General features: G+C 39.7%; 1 protein-coding gene across 1 annotated transcript in view; it reads right to left on the reverse strand.

Moving 5' to 3' along the window:
• Window positions 1-407: 407 nt before the first annotated feature.
• Lix1 (limb and CNS expressed 1) overlaps window positions 408-21641 on the reverse strand; it is a 59554-nt gene continuing 38320 nt past the window's right edge. Inside the window, exons 3-6 of the mRNA XM_076926537.1 lie at window positions 15566-15706; window positions 12777-12872; window positions 4860-4937; window positions 408-2493 (exon numbers count right to left, since the gene is read on the reverse strand). Of these exons, the coding sequence (XP_076782652.1) occupies window positions 2206-2493; window positions 4860-4937; window positions 12777-12872; window positions 15566-15706 (603 nt within the window). The 3' untranslated portion in view covers window positions 408-2205. The remainder of the gene's footprint in view (window positions 2494-4859; window positions 4938-12776; window positions 12873-15565; window positions 15707-21641) is intronic.

Consider the following 21641-nt stretch of genomic DNA (forward strand, 5'->3'; position numbering starts at 1 on the left):
CAGCATAGAAGAAGGCTGTGGTTTGAATTATTATGAACACCACAAAACCCGAAGGTGACAATGTTTGGGCTAGTGTTTACCTATGAACATGGTAAAACGTAAGGAAAACTTTGATAGTCTGACTTTGGCTACAAAGAAAGACACTCTAAAATAAAATAAGAACTCTAAAACATTCAGACTATAGTCAACTACAACAATTATTTTGGCTGAAAACATTTTTCCAAAGAAATAGGAGAGTTAAAAACTTTTTTCCCCCATTTGTTTATGTCCAGACCGATGTGACCAGATTCCCAGTGAAGAACACACCTAGGACTTGATTCTTTTCCTTTTCTAGATATAGTTGATGTTAAGAGCAAAAGTACACATGAACTGTAGCTCTAAAAAAAAATGTGTAGCCAATTTCAGAATACTGAAGGAATAATGATTTTATTAAATCTGTAATATTCTGATACAGTTGCCAACGTTTAGTGTTTAGTTTGTCTTAATTTGTTTTTCCATAACAACAAGATATATTTTGATTTTATAAAAATTAAACTATCATGGCCCAAACAATACAACTCTTTATTTCAGAATGATGGTAGTAATCTTAAAAATATGGTCTATGGGTTATTAGATATCTGTTGTGAAGTGTAAGACTATGTATGCTTTTAAAATTGTGAGTTTCAAACCCTTAGGTCAATGATGCTCTGGTCTAATCCATAAATTTGGGACAGGGCCATATGCTGTATGAAATTGTTGTATTTGGCTATGAGCTAGTCTGTGGCTTTTTATCTAATTTTCAGGGAGTTCATAGCAACAACCACCACCACCTTCAGGGCTCCATCTTCTTAGAGACTCTTTTGTTCTCATCTCTTTCCACAGTGCAGTATTAAGAACAAGACAAGAGGCAGTGTTTGTCTTGTCCCTCTTTTATGTTTCTCTGTGCGAGTGTTATCGACATGTGTGATACTCTCAGCCCAATGCCCTGGCTGAAGTTGATTTGTTATTTGATAGAGCCAGCCATGGTCATAACCTTTGTTACTTTTGCTGAAGCTTCTGGGGGATATTCCAAGAAAAAGCAGTCTATGTAATTTTCTGTTCAGAGAAGTTGTACCGCGTCATGATTATAAAGCAGAAGAGAAGCTTGACATTGACCCATCCAATCCCTGTTGGTGTATCTAATCAGATATCATTCTTCTGAGGTGGACATTGCCAAATAAAGTGAAGATGTACTGCATATAGAGATCACAGGCACCATGTGAAAATGTGTTGGATTTAAAATGATAGAGATTTTGTGGAAAAAAAATGAAATAGAAATTTATTTCACTTAAAATTTTATTCCACAAACAAAAAAAAATCCTAATTCCTTCTCAAGATTACAATAATCTAAAGTTTTCTTCCTGATGACATTTCTAGTCTCATTATGGGAAGTGATATGATTTTTGTTAAAATATCGTTTTAAAATGAAATCTATCTAACATTACACACCATTACCTTTTTAGGACATTGGAATAGAGCAGTTATGTACTTAATTTAATCTTGTCTGAGAAATATATGTGATAATTTTTGTTATTAAAGCTAATTTCAAAATATATGATGAGTACAATAATTTTCAGGAGGGTTCAAAAACATGCTGACTGTTGTGCATTTAAAAAATCATCTGTACTATTTATTTAATCTTAAGTATTTAAAACATTGTTATAAACCAGGTGGTGGTGGCACATGTCTTTAATCCCAGCACTCAGAAGGCAAAACCAGGCAGATTTCTGAGTTCAAGGACAGCCTGGTCTAAAGAGCAAGTTCCAGGACAGCCAGGGCTACACAGAGAAACTGTGTCATTAAAAAACAAACAAACAAACAATCCACATTATCACGATATATTCCCTAGTCCTGGCTGGTGTTTTCTTGGAGGCTTCTATACTGGACTGTTGTGTGAAGCAATGCATAAAATTTAGCAAGGCACATGTCAACTAGGCTTTTTAGATTAGATCAAACCCTGAAGAATACTTTCTACAGGAATTTTGTTGTCATTCTTTCATTCTGAAGTAGAACCACTAAGGGAATGGTTGAAAACATACATGAAGTAGGAAGCTGGGGTATGGACCAGTCCACCCTAGCCTCCCATTCTATGAACAGACTGTGTGGGTAGTACAGCTTTCAGGTAATGACTACCATGCTAAAATCTCTAACAGCTTCTGTCAAGTAGATTCCTGATACCTGGCCATGCTAATGATAGCCACACAGAGCCGTGAGGCTCAGCTGGTCATCACTAGGAGAGGAAGGGTCAGGGTCACTATAGATCTGAGTCAGAGCCAAGCTCAGGATTTCTTTTTTTTCTTTGTAAAATCGTAGTTCTTGTCCAGCTTTCCTGGCTTCCTCCAGCTGCCCCAGGGCTGCACGCAGCTCTTGAGAGAGAATTCCTGGTGATTCACGCTCCTTCATAATCCAGTCCAGGGCCATGTGGCTGCGCATCTTTTCATCTAAAGAGTATTGGGAATAATAGGAGATGACTTCCTAGAACCAAGAAACGAAAATTCAGAGTGTCAATAAAGAGAAACAAAGGTGCATGTGTACAAGGCCTTCCATACCTCCCCAATCATATGGCCTTCAAACAACTAACTCTAACTTTAAAACCCTGAAACCAAATCCCATCGACATACTTCTGGAAAGGAAATAATGAACTAATCTGGTCTTGCAAAGCCTGTCACTCCAGGCTAAGTCAAAATATAACACTAGAAATTACAACAATGTTCACAAAATGAAGCTCTAAAAAATACAAGCCTGTCCTTTGAAAATGTATTCCTGTAACAACTAGTATATATATGACTTAATTCTTCATCGGACCCTTGGGCCCAGTACCGTTGCCTTTGACAAGACAGAAGCAGAAAAGGAGCTGCACAAACAAGTTGAGATAAAATAAGGTTTGGACATTTCTATTACAAAAATGAGGAAGGAGTCAGTCAAGGGAACTTCAGAACAAGACTTTGAAACCCACAACTCTACTTCCTAGCTTCTGTGCTTTGCTGCTGGGACACAGTTCAAGAATGGGGTCTTATGAGGAGAATCTTGAGTGCTTGTAAGAAAACACCAAGACAAGACTGTTGGGGTAAAGGTTGTCTATGTATTATTCAAATGTTGATTTCTGTACAGGCAGAGAGTTGAGTATTGTTGGATTTTGGTATTGTTATTTTTATAGATCATCTCCTTGCTCATACTTTGTGAGCATGCACCTCTCTCACCTCCTGATTGGTTTAATAAAGATCTGATGGCCAATAGCTAAGAGGGAGAGGAAAAGTGGGACTTCCAGGTAGAGATAGGAAGCAGGGGTGAAATGAACCTGTGCCTGGTCTGAATGAGAGGTAACAGACCACGTGGCAGACATAGACTAGATTTAGATTAATAAGCACTTTGTGAACATAAGGAACATAAATCTCCAAGTAGCTCACAATAAACACAGAAGAATATTTAAAAATAAATGGTAGAATGGGCCGTTATCATTATTGGTATTGCAAGGATACCTCTGTAATATATACTGTTTCTTGCTTTTGCAAAAAATTAAAAATTAGCCAGTCCTTTCAATTCTTCTCTGAAAAACTATCAACCTATCATGTTGTCATATACATGTTTGATCATGGGGAATGGATGCATTGCTTATTTTTATTTTCAAGAACATATGGTATTTATTTATGACCTTAACAAATTAAAAACAATCATGGAAAAGTGTTTATAACCAACCCAACATATTTCAAAGGATTTTAATAAAATCAAAGGAAAGGGGAAAAAATTGTCAGCTACTCGTGTCTTTTCCATCACTGACAATTTGAGAGCCAGACTTCCTAAGCAAATAACGACTCAAATCTCCTGGGGCTGCAGTGCCTCCACCCTCATCTTGCTGTCTACAAGAGGCTTAGTTCTTCATACAAATTCTTATTAGGAGATTCTCAAAAATCAGTTCTTGTCTTCCAAGTTCTAATGGTGCATAGAGAAAGAATACATCTCAGAGGGCAACATGAAAAAAGTATGAAGCACACAGGACAGGGTTTACATTTGGTATTAAACAGAGGAAGCGTTGTTATTCTAAGTAATGAAGCCATACTGAGACATTGCCTCTGGAAAACAAAGGGCAAACTCCTTTTTTTTTGTTTTGTTTTGTTTTTTTGTTTTTTGTTTTTGTTGTTGTTGTTTTTCGAGACAGGGTTTCTCTGTATAGCCTTGGCTGACCTGGATCTCACTCTGTAGACTAGGCTGGCCTCAAACTCAGAAATCCGCCTGCCTCTGCCTCCCAAGTGCTGGGATTAAAGGTGTGTGCCACCATCGCCCGGCAAGGGCAAACTCCTAAACCATAAAATTATGGTGACTAACTTTGAGGGTGTCCAACTCCAGTATCCTTTCTGCTGCTTTTGAGGAACTTTTGGTGGTTGAGAAATAACCTTTTCGTATAATGACTCTGTGTGTGTTTAGCAAGAAGATTTCAAAAGAGGCTCATTCTCTTTCTCTCTGTACTAGAGAGTGCAAGAGGGCACAGATTCAGGTAAGAGACTGGAGGCACAAGGTAAGTCAGTACCTCACTGAGAATTTGACCCTGTCTTAATGGTTGCTTCACTCTGCTTTCAGTATAATGGGTGTTCAGATCAACCCTACGCAAAGCCAACATTCTTAGTGTGGACAGTCTTCGACTCAATATTTCTTCCCTTGTCCCCGCTCTTGACTCAATAAGTAAATATAAATTTAAAACACAGAAATGCATAAACAAAGGAGGTTTTAGTCAATATGTGTAAAATGTAAACAGAAGCATCTGAACAAAGAAACTCTCTTTAATGTTTGGTAAGTTCCCAACCTTGTTCTCATCATGCTAACCTGTTTCAACCAGAACATCTCACCTGTCGAGAGCACTTTGTTTCACGGAGGGCTTTCAGGCTTCCATTCCAGTGCAGTAGTTGGAAAATGGTCATTAGTTCCTACAAAACCCAAACATCTGTCATTGATCTTAAAGCTGAAGTACACGTCAGTCAGAGCTGAGCAGAGGTAAGTCTGACCCCAAAAAGCAAAGGAAACAAGATATATGATATTGTCATATATCTTGGGACTTTCCATAGAGCCTTGAGGCCCCTGAAATATAATCTCCATTCCCTTACTTTAGCCTATTTTCAATACAAAATTACTAAATGATTGACAAGTATCTTTCAACACTAAAAATGTACACATTAATATAATTGTACACACCAAATGTTACTTAAGTATGTCAGAACATAGGAAAACTAACATACAAAGTTCTATGGTATATCATTTTTTAATAGGCAGAGATTAAAAACATTTCAAATGTTCACATTTAGAGAACAATTAAAAAATGATTTGTCCATATTACTGAACACTGCATACATAACGGATACAAATACCCTCTAAGTTATAAAACAGAGAAGTCTATGATATATTGCTAAAATAAGAGAAAAGCACACAACAATGTATACTTTGTATCTTATTTTAAAAGAATAGACAATCCCTATATACATATTTACTTGTAAATGCCTATAAGAGTTTTTAAAAATGCAAAAGAGATTTCTGGTAATAGAGAGTCCGAGGGTCTCACTTGGTGGGAGGATAGGTACTTAGTGTGCATGAGATTCAATATTGGATCTCCAGCACCAAAACAATAAACAAAATTGATCTAGTTAACATGTCTGACTTGAGCGAAAGGGGTGGGAGGGATTTTTTCCAACATTCTAGAGAAAACGTTTTAGGTATTAAATCATGTGACTATTTGACATTAAAGGAAACAATTGAAATTTTAAAAATTTAAACTGAAAAATAAATATGCCTATATTACTAAGTAAAATTTATAGGAGTCCACTTGCTTTGGACCACACTCTTTTCAATATTTGACTCAAAATGGACCAAACAAAATAGACTCACTCATGCTAAAGTTTCATGTCAACAAGTTGAAATATGCTATTCACCTGACTTTTTCATAAAGCAGGAAAGGGGGCAGGATAAACAGAGGGAAGGAGGGAGGAATGGGGGAGGGGAGAGAGAAGTTTTGCCAGCCTAAAAAGAGAGGCAAACTTCTCTGCTTTAAGAATGCCTTAAAATATGGAGAGTATGGTTGTATTGACCTTAAAACAAAGGGTTTCACATTCAGTGTTTTCAGCCTTGAGTGAGCACAGCAGGGACCTGTCAGGTCTGTTCCCACTTCCCTGCCTGGTGTCAAGGTGAGCAGAAGACCAGCAGGCTGAATATTTCCATTTTCCTAATGTGCTCACAGTTTTCCACTGCAATTCGCTGTGTTTTACTTATTCAGGATTTTGCTTTTGTTCTTTGTTTTGCTTTGCTTTTAGCTAGACATAAATTATGGCTCGACACCATAAACCACAACCATGTAATCATTGGAAAATAACATTATATAATTAAGAAACTTCCTGCTTGTGAAAATAGTTATGAAATCTTAGCATCTAGACAGATGTCCTATTTATGATTCGTAACAACAGTCTTTTACTGACTGTCTTCAGTTCTGTTTGCTCAAGAACTTAGTTTTCTTCTGAAAGGTATAGTCTTAGGTCGCAGGCACCTTAAATTAGCTGATGCGTTTCAGAAATGAGGACTTATCAGTGGAAAGAGCAGCACAGGTCTCAGCTCTACAGTTGCTATATCTAGTGTGGCTGCTTTGCATCCTGAGATGCAGTTGGGCACATTGTCTTTACTCCACCATACACTGCACACCCCAAGAGACATTGCACTTGAAGTAAAAGCAAAACCATTTGTTTCCATCAATTAAATATAACACAAATATAAACTAAATTGGTCCTTCTATGCCGAACAAAGACCCCACTGTTCAGTGTCCCAAGTCAAATGCTCAGAGACTTTCCCAGTTACAGCCCTTCTTTCTGACCTCACGCAGTTTCATGATGCCAGCGCCACACTACGCTAATATGAAAAAGTCAGAGCACTCAACAAACTGCCAAATCTTGCCTAATAGGGCTCTCATCACCGTGCCTATCAATCCATTCATCAGAGTATTCTCTGTTGCTCAGGAGGGTAAATCTCTGCTGCCTTCCCCAATGTTCCCTTCAAACCCATACACGCTATTGATGTTCTTGCCATTGTGGCTTTGTAGCCACCAAATATGGATTGTCTATGCTTTATGTTGTAATAAAAGGCAGATATTCGAAGTCTGTTTGATTTCACATTAAAAATCTACTTGAATTTTGCACTCATTATGTATTTTATTTGTGTGTCATGTATGTGTACATGTACATGTGGGTGGATGTGTACATGAATATGAATGAGTGTAGAGGCCAGAGGTCAACAGTGGATGTCCTGCTCAGTAACTCACTCAGTGACTCAATAACTCAGCCGCCACCTTTTCTATTTTTTTTTTTTTTTGAGACAGGGTCTCACCCAACTTGGAGCTCACTGATTTGGCTAGACTGCTCAGCAAGCCCTCAGTATCTTCCTGTCTCCATCTTCCTACTCAGACTACAGGCTTGAGCTGCCAAGCCTGGCTTCTCATGTCGATGCTGAGGGCAGAATTGAAGTCCTCTTGTCTGTGTGCAATTGCTTCAGCCTGAGCCATCTCTACAGCCCTGTATTCGTTTTTAATGAACAACAACAAAAAAAATCACTCTGCTTCTTTAGTTGAACGCTTGCCTATCACTAATCTGCAGTTGGTTTTAAAATTATTATTTTTCCTAGTACTGCAGATCAAATGCAGGACCTTGTCCATGCTTGGCAAGTCCCCTACCACTGATATACATTCACAGTCCCTATGTAAATTTAGCAGCTAAAAGAGAGAGACTGGACTTGTGTTACAGCTTCTAGTACCCATTGTAGCATTTCCCTTAGATAACCCTGAGAAATAATTTATTGCTAATATGGTTCTTGATTTCCTCTCTGATGGTTTTTGTTGTTGATGTGTACTCTTCTTTCTTTAGGATCTTCCGAGACCACTTTCTCATCTCTGCTTCTTGTAGATGCACTGTTGTCCATCCACCTGGAGAATTTCCCAGAACTTTTCAACCCATGGTTATACTGTGAACAGAACCAGAAAGCCTTCTCATGCTCCTTGGCAACTTTCATCTCCCAAAGGCTTCCCCAAAAGGTTGGAACTCTTCTTTCCTCTAGGGGGAAGGTCACTCACCTCTCTACTGCTCTGGTTTATCTAAAAAAGTACTTTCTTCTGAGTGTGGCTCTGATTCTTCCATTTCTTAATGGAAGGTCTATAAACCTTCTCATCCACATTCTTTCTATCCTGGTCTAGCTTTTACCCTGCTGTGTAGAAACACTCGCCATTATTGTATAAGGTATACCTAATTACACATACTTCTGTTCCATTTCCTTATTTCCTTCTGTGAGACCAAATTCTTTTTTATTGTCCTGTTTGGTTTGCTGTGTTTGTTTTGATTTGTTTCGGTTTTTTGTTTGTTTGTTTGTTTTTTGTTTGGTTTTGTTGTTGTTTTGGTTTGTTTGTTTTTCTTTTCCAAGACAGGGTCTCACTATGTAGCTCTGGCTGTCCTGGAGCTCACTTCCCTGGACAAGGCTCAGAGATCCACCTGCCTCTTCCTCCTGAGGGCTGGGATTACGGGTGTCTTTACAACTTCCTGAGTATTAGTTCAAGCTTAGTCCAGTGCCTCTATGCTCTGTCTGACTTAAAGGGAAATCCATGCACAACTTCAGAAGTCTTCTGTAAAGAACTTTTTTTCTGGTTTCACTGTGATTCCTGCTACCTGGTTTTTGTCCTGGCTTTGCATCTGACCAAGAGTCACCTGCTCTGTGAGGACTTGTTCTGTTCTTCTGTGGTGGAGTTTGTTAAATACGATAGTCAGGTTTGGGAGTCTGGCTGGATTGAAAGGAACCTGAGAAGCTAGCTCATTGGGGTGAGGTATGTGAGGCAAGATTTAAACTGGGTGGGATTATTCATAAATGTTCTGGATCTTTTAAAAAATCTGTATTTTGTGCCGGGCATTGTAGGACACATGTTCGTTCACCTCCAGTACTTAGGAGGCAGCAGCGGATCTTGTGGGTTCAAGGCAAGCCTGTTCTACCTCCTGAAATCTTGTCTTAAAACAAACAAACAAACAAAACCCGATGGCTTTTTTCTTTGTATTTTGTTTATTAGGATGGCTTTTTGCAATCATTTTAAACTTAAAATACATTGTTGTATAATATGGCCTATGTTAATCACTGAGCTTTTTAAAGCATCTTTGGATTTTGTGCCAAGATTGATGTGTCACTTGCCCTTCCTAGTCTGGGCCTTTCTGGATTTGTCTCAGGAAACTGCCCTGGGTTTGATCCTTAACTTAATAGTTTTTGAGCAAAGGCCCTGGCATTTTTATTTTTCACTGAGCCCCACGAATTATTTAACTGGTCTTGATCAGCAAAGTGAATTGTAAACTGAGTGGTGAGTAAAAGCCTGTGTTTTCTTTGCTCGGCCGGGAAAATTGCAGTTGCTGCTCTCTGTTCACAGGCCACAGCTCCCTGTTTTACTTCGTCTTTCATTTCGTTTAATCCTGCAACAACTGGGCTCTGTTCTGGAAACTGCCTGCTGGGTTTCACGGCTTTTCAGCCGCTCTGAGCCGCTTGGAGTTGCCTCTTCTAGAAGTTTGCGAGGCTGACTGGGTTCTGTGATTCATCAGAAATAAGAAAAACAAACACTGTAAATGGAGAACTTGGAAAACAGGTGGGCACCATCTCCCCACCCAAGAAAATGAGTTTAAGAGGAAATTTGTTTATGGGATGAGGCTTTAAAAGGCGACCTGGAGAATTTAGCGCAGATGTAAATAAACAACTCTTCCTTGGATTGCATTAGTCTGCAGAATAAATATATTAACCAGCTCCAGTCAAATTCTGCCTAGAATCTGACCTTGACAAGACCCAGCGCCCGCTGGTTGCGCCTCCTGTCCCTCCCCCTAACAGCAGGCAGTTGTGTCTCTGGCGAGCTTACTTCACAATAGGCAGCTCCTTCCCTCCCAAGGAGTGAAGGTAAGCAGAAGTCCATTGCAATTCCTCAGCGCAGCAGGACTGGCCCACCAAAAAACCCCAGAGCAGTCGGGAGACACCAGCCTTGTTTTTCTACGCTATAGTCAACCATTCTCGATCCAAACACTCTTCTGTAACAAACCCCGCTCCGGGAGGGGGCACCGAATTGTGCCATTGCAGAAATAGCACAAGTCTCTATTCACTTCCCTTTATGTATAGACACAAGCTGATAACATCTGCCCAGACCCCATGGAACGAGCTAGGCCACAGCAGGCAGGCGGAAGGAAAAGCAGGGCTCCCTGGGTCCTCCCTCCTGCCCCGAGGATTTGGGTTTTCCAGCCTTCTGTCTTTTCCCTTTGTTCTTATCGTGCTCCCAGTCTTCTTTATGAAGCATTTCCAGAGTATGATTTAAGTGATTATGTCATTTAAATACCTTACTATATAGACCACACAGAAAGCAGACCAGCAAGGCAAGGGTTAAAGTGATACGGACCAGAGATTGAGTAGAGTCTTTCATAGTACTTAGAAGAAGGTTTAAGAAAAAAGATTTTTTTAAAAAACTAATTTTGCCTCACCAGCTTTGGCAGACTAAGCCACCTATATTCAAAATCATCATTTTTCAAATTTCTGCTAAATTACATACAGCTTCTTTGTGACACGGGGTGACAGTAATATATATATTAGAGGTTAGATTTTAGGGGAGCATTATAGACCCTTTATAGTTTCCTCCTTTTATTGTAAGGGAGGGAGCCATAAAGTATTTTGGCAGGGAGTTACCTAACCTTTTGTGAAGCTTTTGGTTATATAAAGGCGTGTGTGTGTGTGTGTGTGTGTGTGTGTGTGTGTTGTGGGGAGGGGTAGGAATTCATCCATCAAGTACCCTCTGGTGTTTTAAAGTAATACAATCCTCCAGAGTCATCCTTAATTTCATGGAGTGTTTACCATATGCCAGGCTGTTCTAGACTTGTCTCATTATTACCTCATTGCATCCTATTTCACCTTCACCCTGGCACTGTGGAGTAATACTGGTATTTCCTCAGATTTATACACAAATGAAGAAACAAATCTACAGATAAGGAACAGAGTAAGACTAAAACCATCCAGTCAGTCCCGTGTGTCCTCAACCACTCCAGAGAAAAGTCAGTGGCGTTGGGCCTCAGCTGCAATACAATGATTAAGTTTTACCATGATAAACATTGTTTGGCCATAAAATTTTGTAGGACTGATTACTTCTTGAAATCAAACCTAAGAAAATAGAAGCACCGTGGGTAAGGCTGTACTATTACATATTACTTTTAACTGTTGTTCTCTGTGGTCAGATATTTTAGTTCATTCTAGCTTAGCTGTTCAGAGGGGCATACATTTCCTGCCAAATTACTGCTGAATTCCCATCTGTCCAGACCAGAATGTGAGAATCAGAAGTGAGAGAAACAGAAAATTTTGCCTCGTGCTGGTCTGAAGCCAGGAGCTCAGCCATTTCTTAAGTAAAGATAATCTCCCTTGGATAATAACACGTGGATAATAACAACTACTCTATATAGCTGGTGTAAGGGTTAAATTATAGAAATAATTATCAACACAATATTATGCTCCCCAAAATATAAGAATCAGATATTGATGCCATTGTTATTAATGTAATTTTTCATACTACAAATACAGATACAATAAACCAATTGTAATTAAGCATCAGTAAGCCCAAAATGTATATAGTAAAGCTAACCCAGTGAACCATAGAGCCTTGCAGTATATACCTTCAACATGCTCAAAACATTTACATTGGCTTGCAGTTAGGCAAACGTTTATAATATAGTATTAAATATCTTCTGTGATTTATTGAGCAATATACTGAAGAGACAAGGAGCAGTATTGTTTTCATGCCAACATAAAAGTGGGAAATCGTAAATTGACGGTTGTGTGTGATAAGTAACTGAGTTCCTCAGCTGTTACTGTTTGTCAGATGTGGATGACATGGTGCTAATGTTGGTTTCTCTCTATGGAGGGAGAAGCACATGTTTTTCAATAGAAACATCAGAACTGAAGTAGTGCTTTAGAAGGTACCTCCATGAAAACCCTTATCTGTGACTTCTGGAAAGTAAAGAAGAAATGGCCATAAGCCATAAGCAGGTTTTGTTTGTTTTTTTTTTTTTTAACTATTTAATTTTGTCTTAGTCCTGAGGATCTGGTGAAGTGCTACCAGCTTGCAAAACGGTCATTACTCTCCTGTTTCTAAGAAATAGAATGTGGCTGGTGCCACATGTAGTTCTGTGGTTTTAAATGGGTGTGTTTTTTCTCCTGGGCCATTCCCCTTTTTCCTGTTATTCTCTTCTATGTTTTGGGTTTGTCTTTTTTTTTTTTTAAAATTAGACTCTTTATTGTTCTCCTTTTATTTTGTTGGTTTGTTTTCAGACAGAGGCCTTGAAGTTTGGGGGCAGGGAGCTTCCTAAGTGCCTGTTACCTTGATTACTACTTGATTTGGCTTATTGCATATGGCTAAAATGAAGTTACCATGTTGGAGTCTAAAAGGGCAAATTTTTTCAAAGCAGACTGTTGGAACAGAAGATATTAGTGCAGGTGATAAGACTTGCATGTCTTGGGGCTGGAGAAATGGCTCAGTAGCTAAAGTGTGTGTGTCCTATAACTTCAGTACCAGAGAGATCTGATGCTCTGCCCTCCACAAGCACCTGAACGAACACACACACACACACACACACACACACACACACACACACACACTTATTAAAAATAAATAAATAAGATGAAAAGAGTCACACATCCCCCAAGCTTCCAGATTGGCTCATCAAACAAATAAGCTGCAGGGAGTTAGGCACCTGAAACTCCAGCATCGTCTTCCCCATGTTCGACTCCAGCATGTAGTGATAGGCTCCCACGCTTGTGCTGGGGTCATCTGCATCGTCTAAAGTGCCCTTGGGAAGGAAAGCAAACAAGGAAACTATCAACACTGATAACTATCAAACTATTAACACTGATAATTTCTTCCCTTCTTTAAATGATCAGGACCTAATCCTATTATATTGGCCTAAGGGTGTTGATATACAGTTGCTCTTGGATAAGATACTTAGTCTCACGTGACTCAAGGAAAGAGTGTTTCATAATCAACTTGAATGTGGCTTTTGCTTAAAATGGTAGCACGTTGTGTAACTGCTGATAGGATGATGATCCCGAAGTAGGAATTCCTATATATTTGCTTTATTAATTTGCTATGCGAATTTCTATATTAATGCTTGTGTGTCTGCTCTCTATGACTGTCACTGTGGGTTACTGAAATCTTGCAACATTGACCTTACTCTGATTTCAATGATAATCAGGCAAGATTGTATAATAGAACTTAAAACAACCGTACAGTTGTGTGGCCCATTCCTTTCTTTCTGCATGTCTCTTAAAGGGAAGTTTTCATAATAAGCTGCTGTTGGTTGACAACATGGGTGTCTGTTGGCTTATATTTTTTATACTCAGACCATTTAATCTTTAAGAAGCAGGACCAGTTCCAGGTTTAAAAAAAATGAAATTCTTTTTAAGCTTGGTTGTAGGGAGCAGCACTAAGCAGCAAACACAAGCTCTCTGGAATGGCACTCAGACCTCCTTCAGTACCCCATGGCCTTGGATTCCCAGGATGGTGGGCAATAGCAAGGTTCTGAGACTGAACAAACAACTGTCAGCATCAGACAGCAGCAAATGTATAGCTTTGAATGCAATAACATTAACACACTGCTTCTGAAATATTTATGTTGGCCTTTTAGATATCCTATGGGAAATCCATCCAGAAGCCTGCAAGCCATATATATTCTCTCTCTTTAGAAATTTCCATGAAAAATGACAAATTACATTTACATTGAGAGCCCTTTCCTGTCGCTCAGTAAACTCCACATGTATATAAATCAGGTATTATTTTCCTAACTTCTCTTTCTCAAAGGCACTTGAAATTTACAGGGTCAGAAAAATAAAGACTTCCTTTTATCTTCAGACCAGATAGAGTGCAGAACTCTCTACTTTCTCCCAGCCAGGGTACTAGTCCTACTGTCCTGCTGCTCCATCTCTCCCCTAAGTGACAAGAGCACTTCAAAAGGGGCAAGAGTCCCCAACAGTCTGAGCATCTCCTTCAGCAGCAGCTGCCTTGTAAAGACAGAGCCTGTCAATACAGCTCAGGAGGCAAAAAAGGGGGTGGGGGATGGGGACCACACAACGGTCTTTAATTCCAGCCCTCAGGAGGCGGAGGCAGAGAGGCAGAGAGAGAGGCAGAGAGGCAGAGAGAGAGGCAGAGAGGCAGAGAGGCAGAGAGGCAGAGAGGCAGAGAGGCAGAGAGGCAGAGAGGCAGAGAGGCAGAGAGGCAGAGAGGCAGAGAGGCAGAGAGGCAGAGAGGCAGAGAGGCAGAGAGGCAGAGAGGCAGAGGAGAGGCAGAGAGGCAGAGGAGAGGCAGAGAGGCAGAGAGGAAGGCAGAGAGAGAGAGGCAGAGAGGCAGAGAGGCAGAGAGGCAGAGAGGCAGAGAGGCAGAGAGGCAGAGAGGCAGAGAGAGAGGCAGAGAGGCAGAGAGGCAGAGAGAGAGGCAGAGAGGAAGGCAGAGAGGCAGAGAGGAAGGCAGAGAGGCAGAGAGGCAGAGAGGCAGGCAGAGGATTCCTGTGAGGTCAAGGCCAGCTTAGTCTACAAGTGAGTCTACATAGGACAGCCAGGACTCCACTGTAAGATCCTGTTTGAGAGAGGATGGGGTGGGAGGTGGGGGTTGGAAGGGATGGGGAGAAGGAAGGAGAGGGGGAGGGGGAGGGGGAGGGGGAGGGGAAGGGGAAGGGAAAAGAACAGAAGAAAATTAACAGTTTGTTCTATAATTCAAACTCCTGCCCTTGAGCACACACAGAAAAATGACTGCTGTAGGTGGGGCTCAGGTTTCCTCTGTGGCTTATAGATGGAGATATTGGGCAGGAACTCTCCACCATTTATTGGACAAGTAAATATCCAGCCATGGGTGGCTGGGAAATATCCCTCTTTAAATTTCTAAGACACATTTTGTTATGTCACTATTCTCTCAAAGCATTTTATTGTATCTGTCACGGAAAGTCTCAAAGCTTACTGGAAGATGCAAACATGGAAGGAACCATGATTATTCTAACATAGAGCTGTCTAAGTGGCCCACAGTTTTTTTTAACACTATAAATTGCAAGAGTGCACACTAGTTGGGGAATTAACACTTACAGTAAGGATTTCTCATAATTAGTTAAGTTGAGGAAAGATTAGAACTAATTTGTTATTAAAGTATAAGTCTTTCTTCCGTTGCATACATTCTTGGACCCTAAAACAAATACCTATATTCCTCACAAAGCAAACATTGGAATCAGTGTAATCATGTGATCTTCCTCAGTCTGAAAATTTATTGGTTTTGATCCTGGGTTGCCAAGAGTATTAATTAGTAAGATGTACAATGGGCAGCAAGCTCCACCTTCATGATTTCCAACCTAAGGTTCCATTTTGCTGAGTGTTAGTAAGTCAATGGACAAAATTTAACCTACACATTGTTGGAATGAGAAATTTGCTTACTTTAGTATTTCCCAAAAGTCAAATGTCCCCATTTTCTCATAGAGGCCACCTTTTGTCTCCCTTCGGTACTCACCCTGGTGGAGGCTACTGCTTCCTGAACACTCTCCATGATGAACTCCTTGGTGATCCTTCGGGAGGGCAGCTCGTTGAAGAGAGAGTTGATGAGAGCCACTTTAGCAGCATCCCGCCTGGCCTCAGCCCTACTTAAGCAGCACTTGAGAAGGAAGGAGAGGGAGTTATTAAAGAAGTCAGCATCTCACCATTCCAACACTGCACTCCCACACATACATTTACATGGGTTCTAGACTCAAACTGCTGGTATTCATCTCTTAACTGTATAAGCCTTTGAACTAGTTAATTATTCTCTGTGCATGATATCCTTCTTAGTAACATAATAGTGGGGTTGAATTTGAAATTGAGTAGTTAATATGGAGAAAGCCAAGCATGATCATGGTATTGGATACATTGGCATGCTCCGTGAAAGCATGCCAGTCATATACGTTTTACCATTGTGGTACTGATAAGAATGAGTAAAGTTAGTGCAAAGAGTACTACTGTCAAACCTACTGATTTTAATTTTCCACCATTTGTTCCACACCTTTTTTTCTAGGAATAGTTCCCCGATTTTCTTGAGAATTCCCCTTTACAATTTGCTTATATAGTTTGGGTAGGAAACTAGTTGGTTAAATTTGGGGAAAAATAAACTTAACCAGACTTAACCAAAGCCATTTGGTTTTCCCAAAGTTAGGGATTACAGACAGCCTGTACTCAGTAAGTAATTTTTTTAATAAGTAATTTTAATTACTCATTAAGTAATTTGTTTTACAAGTTTGGCAAAGTGCATGGCAAAAAGCCCCATGCAATTCTAGTACTTTAAAGGCTGAAGGAGGGAAGATAATGATTTTGAGACTAGCCTAGGCTAAAGAGGAAGTGTGAGGCCTTATCTGAGTTGTAGAGTACTTTCGTAGTATGTAGAAGGCCTTGGGTTTGAATCCCAAGACTGTAAAATATGTTTTTGCCCGTGCTCTTCAAGTAATATTAGTCTTTATCCTCCTATCATGCTTCCCTCATTGTTCATATGGGCTTGTCTGTACATCCTGCTTCATTTCTGTCCTCCCTCATTGTTCACACAGGCTCACTTGCACCTCACTTTCATTCTATCCTCTAGTCTCTTTTGCTAATACTTAAAAGTTCCCATTCTTCAAGTTCTACTTTGGTATGGAGTTTGAGTGTCCAGAGAGAGAGGTCGGAGTCCTTCCTATAAGAGCTACAGTGAGACCACACCTTTACAGCATTTCAAGGTGTGATTACTGCAGAGGTTCCTGTGAACACTGAACTATAGACACTAAGGTTTTCAGTGGAAAACTAGTCTCATGAAGAAAAGTTTAGCCCCAAGACAAGTCAGTTGTGTAGCCAAGGAGCCCAGGCTTGTAAGATGTAGTCTATCTGAGTTTTGGTGGCTGTTCTTCCTCGTGCAGTTTCTTCTACATGAGATGTGAGGTTTCAGAAACATAATGAAAAGGAAAAAGAGTGAAAGGAGAGGCAAAGTACCAAGGGTCACACTTGATTTTTTCAGTTTCACAGCCTCAAGGTTTTTATTTCCCCAACACAGTGAAACTCAACCCGCTCTGTGTGCATTCAGCACTTTTCACCCTATACTGAACTTTCTGCCCAGTTCCCAGACACTTACACACTTATATCATTTAGAGCTCAGTCTCTCCTCCCAACTACTACAAACCCAATCAGAATCTTTGTGATCAGATTCCTGGTCTCCAAACCTTCCAAATAGTAGGGATGTTCTAGTGTAAAGATCATGCAGTTGACAATTGATCACTTCTTTTGACCCCACTACAAACTTTTGTGCTTATGGCTTAAGTATGCTTCAACAGTCTTCAGTGTCCAAGCCAAGATCAGTGCTTTAAGATGTTTGTGTACAGTAGGGCATGGAAAAGGTAGTAATTATAAGTACTTTCTAAACAATGGGGCAACGTTGTATGTGTGTGTGTGTGTGTGTGTGTGTGTGTGTGTGTGTGTGTATGACAGAGAGACAGAGACAGAGAGAAAGAAAGAGAGAGAGGGAGAGGAAGTTTAAGGTTTGGACTCCGGCTTACAGTGCTATTGGAAGGTGGTGGAGACTTTAAGAAATGGGGCCTAGTGTAAGAGACAGTAAAGCCATTTAGAGACATGCCCCAGAAGGAAATATTGGAAGCCCATAACCTCTTCTCTCTCTTTTTGCCACCTGATTGTCAACCATGCATGCTCTCTGCCTTGATGTTCTGATTCACTGTAAGCACCAAAGCAGAAGAGCCAATGGACTATTGACTTTTGGAGACCATATAGATCTTCAATACCATAAGCAAAATGAACTTTTATTCTCTTAAAGTAGATTCTGTCAGATATTTGGTATAGTGAAAGGAAATAACCAACATTTAATGAATAGAACCTTTAAATGAATAGAGCTGAAGTTCTAAACTGTATGTAGAAAAATATATATATGTGGGCAAGTTGGGTCTCCTTCGTGTTGGATGACAAGCAAGAAGGCTTTTGGTATAGCTTGAGTCAGCAAATCTTTCAAACATTAGACATCTTCCATGGGTTCTAATACTTGTATTAGATCAGAGAATTTCTGCATACATAGCTTTATTTTATGCTGTAGACTTGGCCAGAAATATAAAAGACCATAAGGTTTGAGTCATTTTGTCCTTCAATGGTACTTAGATGCTGCCTCTTTGAGAATTTTTGTTACTACTCTCAAGCCAGGCTGAAGGCACTGACCATATTTGAATATAATTGTTCGCTGGTCTTTGCCTGCTGTCTCCTACCTTCATGGCTTGATTCTTACACATTTTCCTTTGTGTTCCTCCCCTATTATACAATTGTGATGTAATTTCTTTGCATCCTTGCCCTATTATGATTTACTGAATGAATAACAGGCTGAAGTATAGGCTAGTCAGTAACAAATCAATAAAACACCTAATAAAATGTATAAGAAGTTCTTTCAAGAATAAATATATATATTACTTATTCTTAAAAAGTACAATTCCTATATACTTTTATGGTATTGTGATCCAGCAATATGAAAATATATTAAGCATGGACTAAAAATCATAAGAATAATTGGCTATTATGTTTAGATCCTGATATGAGCATTTTTGCCAATGTATAGGCAAAACAGTGTTATGTTTATTATTCCCTGTAAAGCTAGCTTTTCATTAAAAAAGCTAAGGTTTTGCCAATATTACACAATATCTGTAACAGCAACTCATTTTAATATAAGTTTGGCTTTACAAAATCTACAACAGAGTTTTAGGATTTTAGAATTTGGGAAATAAAAGTCAGATCAAAGCAATCTTAAGAAATATTTTTTTGTCTAAATAATAGCAGTTTAAGCCAACTTGAGAGAGAGAGAGAGAGAGAGAGAGAGAGAACACTACATAGTTAAAAGAAGCTATCTAATTAAGAGCAGCTAAGTACTAGATCAAAAGAAGCATGTGCATTTACAGCAGAATAGCATGGCCTCATAGATCAAAGTAGAGTCAGGCAGGCAGGCCATAGACAGAGCCTTTACCCAGGAAGCATGGAAAAAAAAAAAAAAAAAAAAAAAAAAAGGCCAGAGACTCAGCTAATATCAAGATGTGAAATCAGACACCTGCCTTTACTTGTTTTATTATTTCAGTGTACTTTTGGGTTTTTGTTTGTTTGCTTGCTTGCTTGCTTTTCCCTCCCAATGGGGGAGAAAGTGTGTCTGTTAATAAGCACATAAAATAAAATCATTCCAGAGCCATCAAAGATCTTTCCTCTGGAAGACAAGTTCCTCAGAATGTCTATAATGTTAGCCAGCTGCTTTCTTTTGAAACTACAAATCCAAGCCAGTAACTGCTGCCTGGTTTGGTTTTGAGAGCTTTAAGGAGGACCTTTCCCCCATGAGACCTTGTACTTGGGCAAGCAATTTAGCTCATTTGTAGTCTGTTTGGGGTGTCAAAACCAAAGTCCAGATGCTCCTGTAAGAGCAAGCACTTTCATCGTCACCACCAAACAGTGAGGACCACTGTAAGAAAATAAGACATGGCAAGTTACAGGGTGTTTTATTGTTTTCCAAACTGGCTATCAAGGACATCAATGGGAATAAGTGAAGTATGATGGTATTTCAAAGCAGCTCCCTGCTGGAATCAGACTTCCCTGTATGGTTTACTCTTGCTGTTTTTCCACCAGACCTCATCATAAATACAGATCTGTAAACTGTGCCTTATGTGATCTCTATTCTGACTTGCTAATACACAGAGACAGCTTCCATCCTCTGCACTCTGAAAGTTCTGAGCTTGAATATTCAACAGTCATGATCTTTAGCAAAGTCAGCTGTGGACTTCTTAGGCATGTGAAACTGGGTGCATTGTGAGTGGCCAACAGACCCCACTCAGACATTTTTTCTAGCTACTCAGCTGCCTTTTATTTGTGGGTAGATTGTAAACCATTATAATCAGTAATGTCTTCTAAAACTAAAGCAAAACAAACAAAACCTCTCCTCCCTGTTAAGCTACAAACCCCTCATACCCGCCACCCCCCCCACCCCCCGCCAAACACAGAATATGGTATTGATTGGGAAATGATGGGCCAAACACTACCCTCAATGATCCATCCCATTTCCCAGCATTCACAGTTTCACCTCAGCGTTAGTCAGTGGAACACGGTAGAAGTGACAGTATATTTCTCTGATATTGGTTCATAAAAAACCCTGTGGCTTTCAACTTGGTCCTGTTTGCATTTTCTTTGATTACCTGTATGAGGAAAAGTTAGATGATATCTGTGAGTAGCCCTATGGAAAGGCACACATGGTCATGACAAAAGCCTTTTGTCAATAACCACCTTGCTGAGGCTGGAAGGAGATCCAATCCAACCTCCAGATAATAGCACCTCATCGGACAGTCTGACTGGCACCTCCAGCAGATGGTGAGCCAGAAATTCCCAGATAAATTAATTTCAGGGTCCTGAACATATTTGTAAGTTTTGAGGCAATTTATTATGCAGCAAAAGATAACTATCACAGAGGCATTGCTTGCTTCAGGTAACTTAGAAGTTTCTTAGCACGCTCCTGGCGAGAGCTTAATAGCAGAGAGATTATAGCTGACCTTGAGTATGTGGGCACTGTGCTAAGTACTTTAAGGTTAATATCATGTCTAGTTATTACAACAATCCCATGAGGTTGGTTTTATTATTACCCTTATTTTGAAAAGGTAATGCATCCCAAGGCATTGTTGATTTAAAAAGAAAACAAAAATTCTCCTTCAAGTATATCTGACCAGTAGGTTATTTTGTACTTCATAGGAAGGCTAACCCATGTTTAGCTAAAATCACATGCTATTCTTTAAACCCATATAGTACTCTAGACATATTTCTCACTTGATACTCTTTGGGTCACTTTTACAGAAGATTCCAAACTTGACTTTACATAAAAGAAAAACTGAAGAAAATGCAGTACATTATAACAAAAACCTAGCTTATTGGGAAGGAAAATATGGTCACCTTAATGTCTTCTTTCCTATTCTCTTCTTTTCTAGACTGTAGGGCAAGACAGAGTTAGAAAGGTCAGCTATGACTTGATCAGAGAACACATATAATTTTGTCTCTGGCTGGATGTGCCCTCATAGATATCATGGGGGTTAAGTGCTATTGTGTAATGTAAGTACTGACCAACAATTGGAAGAAGTGTTTGCTAATTCTTCAAGAGTAAAAGTCATTTCCCTCAGGCTTTAAACCAAATTCTACTGGATAAGAAAATTTCCCCAAGCCCAAATCCTTTGGCTTTGTATTTTATTTTGGAGTTTAGGTTGTCTGCTAGTCACGAGGAGCCCACAGATGACCCAATGAAGATCTTCACTGAATCTACCCAAAAACTCAAGTCCAGTAGTTCAAAACCTTAAATGTTCATGTTGCTGTTTACTGGTGACTTATTAAATATGTCTATTTCCAGGCACCAAACTGATTGAGTCAAAATAACTTTAGATAGGTGACTCAGTGAATGGTATGCATGTATGTATCTAGAATGGGGGATGCTGATTTCAGGCATATGTGCACCATTGAATGTGCCTGGAGGACAGTCTTTAGGGGAATATGTCTAGAGGTAAGCAGAAAATTTGGGGAGTTGGTTCTCT

The sequence above is a fragment of the Arvicanthis niloticus genome, chromosome 28 (genome assembly GCF_011762505.2).
Source record: "Arvicanthis niloticus isolate mArvNil1 chromosome 28, mArvNil1.pat.X, whole genome shotgun sequence".
NCBI classification, from domain to species: domain Eukaryota; kingdom Metazoa; phylum Chordata; class Mammalia; order Rodentia; family Muridae; genus Arvicanthis; species Arvicanthis niloticus.